Source organism: Belonocnema kinseyi, chromosome 6 (genome assembly GCF_010883055.1).
Source record: "Belonocnema kinseyi isolate 2016_QV_RU_SX_M_011 chromosome 6, B_treatae_v1, whole genome shotgun sequence".
In the NCBI taxonomy this organism is placed as follows: Eukaryota; Metazoa; Arthropoda; class Insecta; order Hymenoptera; family Cynipidae; genus Belonocnema; species Belonocnema kinseyi.
Window position 1 is genome coordinate 132,634,119 of NC_046662.1, and position 7,856 is coordinate 132,641,974.

The 7,856-nt window shown below is 32.1% G+C and overlaps 1 protein-coding gene across 2 annotated transcripts in view; it reads right to left on the reverse strand.

Annotated features, from left to right (window-relative positions):
• Positions 1-7,856, reverse strand: part of LOC117174167 (putative uncharacterized protein DDB_G0271606) — a 255,406-nt gene that overhangs the window by 214,919 nt on the left and 32,631 nt on the right. For both annotated transcript variants that reach the window (XM_033362995.1, XM_033362994.1), the window contains exon 3: positions 4,060-4,200. In XM_033362995.1, coding sequence (XP_033218886.1) covers positions 4,060-4,200 — 141 coding nt within the window. The remainder of the gene's footprint in view (positions 1-4,059; positions 4,201-7,856) is intronic.

The following is a 7,856-nucleotide window of genomic DNA, read 5'->3' on the forward strand; positions in this document are numbered from 1 at the left end:
TATCGACAATCAACATTGTCATTTTTAACATTTTAGGTGCGGATTTGTTAAGGGTAGTTTTTAGGGGTCTTCCCGAGCTTTCTCACTCCCTCTATAATTAGTAAGGTATAAAAGATCATTTTTCACGATTTTATACTGTCAAATATCGACAATCAAAGTTGTCATTTTTAACATTTTTCGTGCGGATATATTAAGGGTGGTTTTTAGGAGTTTTGCCGAACTTTCTCACTCACTCTATAATTAGTGAGGTAAAAAAGAGAATTTTTAACGTTTTTATATTTTCAAATAACGACAATAATAATTAGCATTTTTAACATTTTAGGTGCGGATATAGTAAGGGTGGTTTTTAAGTGTCTTGCCGAACATTCTCACCCACTTTATAACTGATGAGATAAAAAAAGAGAATTTTTGACGTTTTAATATTTTCAAATATCGACAATCAAAATTGTGTTTGGCATGTTTGAATAATGGGTTATTTGTAAGGGTATTCAACCTCGCAAAAAATAAAAATTTCGAAAAACTTCTTCGGATGGAATAGCATTTTTTGTCATCCTAAATGATTTAGGCAAAACAAAATTCGGAAAAAAAATCTTTAATTTCGTTCATATGAACGTTCGTAACTTCAAGTACATTGTGTTTTTAATGCAGATTTCAAGTATCCCCTCTTTACCAAACATTACATGTCCTCTATTTTAGTTCAAATTTTTTTTTTATATAATGAATTAGGGCCGAATTCGTTTAATTTTTTTGTTCCAAGCTCTAGATATAAAAACATTTTTACGTATCGTGAAATTCATATTGATAACTTAAAATTACTGACTCTGGGACTTTTAAATAGTTGATAACGAATTTGAAGTCAAAATTCCAAATAGCAGATCAAATATCATAAATATAAAAATTCTTTTTTTATTTATGGTTAACTATATTGGCTCAATCATTGTCATTGTGCAGAATTTGTATCATATATTAATAATGGCTTATGTGAATTGCCTTTTCTTTTTATATTCTTGTTTGACATAAGCATATAAACCATTTGTTCCTAGTTCATATTAAAAAGCTAAATATTAATTAAAATAGAGCCCATTCAATTTTTGGTGAATTCTTTCTGTTTTTAAAATATTTTTTCAAGAACAGTTGTAGATATTGTAAAAACGACTTGGTATTTAAAATTCGCATTACAAACGTATCAAAATGACCTGAAGCATCTTTAAAAAATATTTTATTATTGGCGTAAGTTTTTAGACCAGGGAAATTAATTAATAGTTTAAGATGTTAATTTTGTTTGTCTACTTGGTCATAATCAATATTATTAATATATTGATTAATTTTTTAACATTGCGAAACAAACGCTCTCTATCTCCGCTGGGATATGAGCCCAGGTCCTTCAGATTGCCGGTCTGATGACCTGGACTCATATCACAGCGGAGCTAGAGTGTTTTTTTTTCGCAATCTTAAAAAATTAATCAATATTTTAATAATATTGATTATGAACAAGTAGACAAATTAAATTAACATCTTAAAATTAACATCTTTTGGACTAGCTGAAAGTGTCATATTTATAAACGGACTTCTTCAGTTAAACTATTTCAATATTATGTCAATGTTGAGGTTATGTATCTCTTTGTCTCGAGATGGCCACTGCCATTTTAAATTGACAGTTAAATTTCACAAGAGGAACGTAAAATTACACTATCTGAAAGTGACGTCACGGGAACTTTCCTGCCTGCATGTGATTTTATAGTAACACATTTATTTTCAATCATTGCAGTAAAATTCCCACTTTAATCACTGGTATTTTTATGTACACTGATTAATGCGGTAATTTTCAACCACATTTTTTACAGTGTACAACTAGTTAAAGAAGGACACCTAGATCTATCGAACTGTAAAGTTAAAATTCAATCGCCCCTTTAGAAACCTGAAATAATTAACATCAAAGTCAATACTTTTTGCAAGTTGGATATACCTTACACAGAAAAAAGAGAAGTACAAGTAAATAAACTCCTTTAGGGACTAAATGGTATTACACAATTTCATGAAAAATTATTTAACAGTCAAGAAAAATATCATGAACCTTGTAAGCAAATAAAGGATCATTTTACCCACACAGTTTTCGCAAAAAATCCAATCCAAACAACAAATTTCACGTAATCATAATTTCACCTTTCATTAAAAAAAATGACAGTGATTCTTCTAAATTCCTAGACGCCCTTTCGACTCAATGGGTGTTTTGAATCCTCAGTAGACAAATATTATCACATCTTATTTCCGTTAGAAGCTTATTAATAGTTTTATTGTTTCACATGCATACAAAAATGAATTAAGCACTGCCATCAAATGCCTACATATATAATAACGCTCTAAAAAATCATAAATACATTCTGAGTAAGTTTTCTGACTCATTACATATCGGAGTGATTCCTTAATGAGTTTCACTAGCATTTGACTGTTAAAGTATTCGTTTAGAAATGTTCTGTATGTATAATTCAAACGATTCCGTGGAAGTAGATTATTTACTATACTGTATTGCTTTGTCACCGATTGGCATAAAAGAGTGAAAGCTTCTTGTACCTGTGACCGCTTGACCGTTGCTAAAGCGACTCTTTAAACTTCGAGATTTTTTGGTGTTCTTTCTTGGAACACAAAAGCAACTTACTACCTTACACTACCAACTTACACTACCTCAGCCAGCTTGTCAATAAAGAGTTCCCCCAGTACCATCACATAGACTTTTATGTACCATGACAAGTAGCAAAGAACTCATAGCGTGCGTCAATTCGAAATCACGCTGATAATATGAGAGATTGGTACAATTGATCTTGTTCATGAAACTGAGAGGTTGCACCGTCTGCGAAATGAATTATTTTTCGAACTTGTGTGTGCGTTTCCTTTAACTCAGCTATAATTATCTCCATAAAAAGATCAATTGTCCTAGTATGTTGCTCTAAATCTTCGGAAGTAGTTGCATAATTTTCGAAAACAACTTTGCCATCCTTTTTAAAGTGAACCACATAGGGCTGGATAGTAATCTGTTGTTTACATCGATATACATTCTGCACTGCGTTTTGGCTAAGAGCTTTGTGATTCAGCGCAAAATCATCATCAAGAGAATCTTTGGAGTCCTTAAGAAATTGGCTTTGACTTTTTATCTGTCGCAATCTAGCAATTATAGGTAACGCTTTGAATAAGGTTGTTTACTGGAAGTTTTCGCATATTTTCCTGCCTGGAAATGATCTAGAAGAGTCATCACCAATTTTTTCTTTAATAAAAGGTGAAGCTATAAGCAAATTTTATATCATGACTAGAAAAAAAATAAAAAGGTGAGTTATGGAACAAAAAATGAAGTTAAAAAATTCTTGATAGTAACCGTAATTTTGAAATTTGTTTATAAATCCTTTGGATAAGAAATGTCTCTTATAGAACACTATGATTTCGCTAAGGCCACAATTAACATTTTTTTTTTTTTTTTTGTTAAAGATAAGAATAATTTAAAATAGGACTGCCCCGCTAGGGGAAATTCCTGGCATTTTTATTTTCGTGAATTAATGTAAATAACACGAGAAAATAAGTTCCAAAAAATGGCTGGGTTGGTTCAAACTCAGCCTCGAATTATTCTTTATCGCCTGCTACGCGGAAACGAGGAATCGCACCTCGCACGCAACTGTTGCAAAAAGGTATTTTCAGAATGCAATCATAAAAATGGCGGGATTCCATGCTACCATAGACAAACGCAAAAGAACGCGTATTGAGTGATGTCTGGCGGTGCTTTGGATAAGTTCCAAATGAGGGATCAGTATGCTTTCACATCATTCTTGACTTTATAATGAAAACTTTCGTGAATTTATTCAGCGACTCATAACACGATTTTACGTTTGTCTATGGAGGCATGAAAACACGCCGCTTATGATTTCCTTCTGGAAAGTATCGTGTGAGACTCCTGTGAACTGAGAGTTTTTTTTTTAACAAGCAATATACTATTTATCACTTCACCCCCGTCCACACCAAAAAAAAGAAGTACAAAGAAAAAGAATTTGTTCCCCTTTAAAACGATTTACATACATGTGCTCCTCGAAGAACAGCTAATTGAGCTTCACGTTGCTCCAAGAGGCGTTTCTGCTGAGCAATTTCTCGTTGCTGCCGGGATGCCATGCTTTCTAGTTCGCTTAGCACCAGCACCGCAGCTCCAGCTCCTACTGGTAACTGAAATATTGCAAGCAGAAAATTATTTAGAAAGTAAATTCTTAATGAGAAAATTGCATAATTCTAAATAATATATAATTTAAATAAGGCCTAAAATAGTAGTTTAAAAAAATGTAGAATACTTTACTTTTAAGAAGTTTGTGGTATAGATGGTATGAAGGCTGAAATGCTTAAATACACTGGAGAATATATTGTATGCAAGTCTCGTGTTTAAAAAAACAATCCTCACAAAATAAAAGGTGAAATTACTTTAAATGGCAAAATATTAAAAATGGAATGCAGTTGCAAAGCTGGTCTAAACGAACCGATCGATTAACAACGTGGCCAACCGATTACATTTTCATTCTTTTAATCTGCAGATGACAGATACGACATTCAAACCGACTCGCTTTCTATTGGTTCTTTTTTCTTGGGTATTATAATATGAATGAGCTTAAATTATTATTTCTTTTATCTTTAATATATGCACAATAGAAAGCGTTACTTTTAGTATCTCTTAATTCAAAACGCATTCCACTTTCAATATTCATTTTGAAAAATACTAGAATTACGCGAAATAATAAAAAAAAAAATATTATTTTTGAACATAGGTCTTTTCCGGGTATCTCTAACGTGTTTACTAGTAGAAAGTTAACCGTATAGAAAACTTCGAAATTTTATTACCAGGTGGCGTATTCGACCTAAACGGTTCCCAATACTCCACAGGCTGTGCGAGTTCATTTTATATATCGAAATGGGGGGCAGTTCTAGATGACTGAAAAAAGGCGATTATCGTACCAATATACAAAAGAGAAGAAGATAAAAGCAACTGTAATAATTACAGAGATATCAGCTTATTACGTACCGTAAGCAAGCTATATTCAAAAATGCCAGGAAGATCATGCGCGAATAAGATATTTAGCTTAAAACAGATCACAGAAAATAGTGTGAAGGTAAACAAGAGTTTTCTGTGCATTTGTTGCCGTGGAAAAAGCTTTATGTATTTGAAATGTATTTGAAAACGTGGATACAAGTAAACTTGGGAAAGTTCTAAAAGAGTAAGGAGTCAATGGATGGATCTTAAAAGCAATAAAAACAATATATGCAGGTAACAAACCTAGTGTAAGGGCAAACGGGCTACTCTTTGACTGGTTCGATATTAGATAAGGTGTTCGACAAGGATGATTTATAACCTCTTTAATGTTTATTTTATTAATGGATAAGTATCTAATAATGGCCCTCTTCGACAAAGAATGTGTGTACCTTGGGACAATGAACGTGCATGTGTAGCGTTTACTGATGACAAGGTTAATACAGGCGAATCAATCGAAGTTTTGCTGTGAATTTTGAGCAGACTGAATACTAACATAAAGAAAGCGGGGTTTAAAATGAACATAAGTAAAACAAAAATTATAATGTTTAAAGGAAAGGATCAGAAAACACTATGGAACATTGCATTAGACGATGAGAGTATATCACAAGTTGATAAATACGAGTATCTTGGAAGTTCATTTATTATTGACGGGAAGATCAATGGAGAGATAGCTAGATGTATACACGAGGGTAGGAAGGTTGTCGGCAGTGAAGGCACCATTAACAGAAGTCAAAGTAAAGTAAAAAGCTAAACTTGTACTTGCACCCACTGCGCTGTACGGTAGCGGTTCCATCTCGGGACGACGAAATTAGAAAGTTCCATCTCGGAACGACCGAATGAAAAGGTGCTAAGTCAATTTTTGGCATATTTGGAATGAAATATGCATAATTTTCATTAATTGACAATTATTTCAGTTATAATATTTCTGTATATGTTTTTAAAAAGAAAAAATTAGAAATATCATAACAAAAATACGAACGATTCGATTTTCAGGAATTTTTTGAACAACAGATTGCTATCTAGCTAGCGCATGCGCGTCTCTTTATGCAAGGAAAGCAGCTGATTCACAGCCGGCTCGTGTGACCTATAATTATTCATTTACGAATAAATATGTAATCAAAATGGGCGGACATCGACGTATAGCTCCGAATTGTAAATCAGGTTATGACTCAGCCTGCTCAAGTAGAGTAAAAAAAGTATTTTCTGCGTTCTAAAAAATTAGATTTTATTGTTAAACCTGGACACGTAGTGTGTGAAGATAACTTTTTAAAGGATCAGATCATTTGAAAAAAGGAAGTTTTAGCTCCTGGTGGAACGGTTATTGCGGTAAGTGTTGCGATTTGTTGACACTGATGTCATTTAACCTAAATTAATCAAGTGGGTCTGACGATTTCATGACATTGATTTTCATATTTTAATATATTCTTCTTGTTACTGAACTTTTAGATTATTGTGATAGTGTGTAAAATTATAGTTTCAATAGTTTTTGAAATTTAGCAAATATTTTAAGACTCTTACTATCGGTAAGAAAAATGTAAAAGTAACATTAATGACAGCGTTGAATTATCGCTGTGTTTCAACATTTATGTACAATTACATTAATTTATAAATGAATTCAAGTATTAAATTAAAATTGTAACATACTTATTTTTTACAGTAAGAATGGTATGATAAACCTAAATTAAAGCCAGGGGTTTCGAAATCTCAATTTCCAAACTGCCCCGAGCATTGATCGAAGGCTGCTAAGAAAAACCCGTCGTCTAATAAAGCGCAATTTTTTGACAAAGGATTCTGAAAGACTTCGAAGAATGATCAACGCAGTTTGAAAATTGAGATGGCAAAACCCCTAGTTTTAATTTAGGTTTCTTTAAACCATTATGACTGCAAGAAAATCATTATTTTAAAATTATAATATAGTTTAATACTTGCATTTGTTAATAAATTAATGTAATTATACATAAATACCGAAACTCTACGGTAATTAAAAATTGTTATTAATGTTACTTTTAAATTTTTCTTAAAGATAGTAAGGGTCTTAAAATATTTTTAAAACTTCAAAACTATTAAAACTAGCATTTTACACACTATCAAAATAATCTAAAAATTCGACAACAACAAGAACATCTCAAAAATGAAAAATCAATGTATACATGAAACCGTCAGAGCCATTCGTTTATTTTAGATTAAAGGACATCGGTGTAAACAAATCCTAATATTTACCGCCATAACCGTTCAATCAAGAGCTAAACATTCCTTTTTCCAAATTATCTGATCCTTTAAAAAGTGATCTTCACACACTAAATGTTAAAGTTTAACAATGAAATCCTCTTTTTCACGTTTAATTTCTTGTTGCCAACGTTCAACCTCAACAATACATTAGCATCATTCAAGTAATTAAAAATAGAAAAACTATTGTTTATATTAACATTTTAGAACTTTAAGTTTATTTGCTTTAAACCTTGAAGACGTATTGCTTATATTTCACCATTTTACTCTGCTTAAATATTAAAATCCTTAAAAAGACATTTCCAGTGTTTTTAAGGTCTATTTTTTAAATTCTAGAAACAGTTAATCTTGGCTTAATTCAAGCTCAAAGTTTTTAAAATATCCACAAATGTTCAAAATATTACAAAAACTGAGAAAAATACTACATCTCCCATGTTTCTTATTAGCTGTCATTCAAATGTAGGGCGTGGCGCTCGTGGCGCCAGTGTTTCATCTTCTGCCGTCCTTCACTAAACTGATTTCAGCATTTTCCCACTCGCCATAACCGGTCCAACCAAGCAGTAGAGGAATCAGGGGG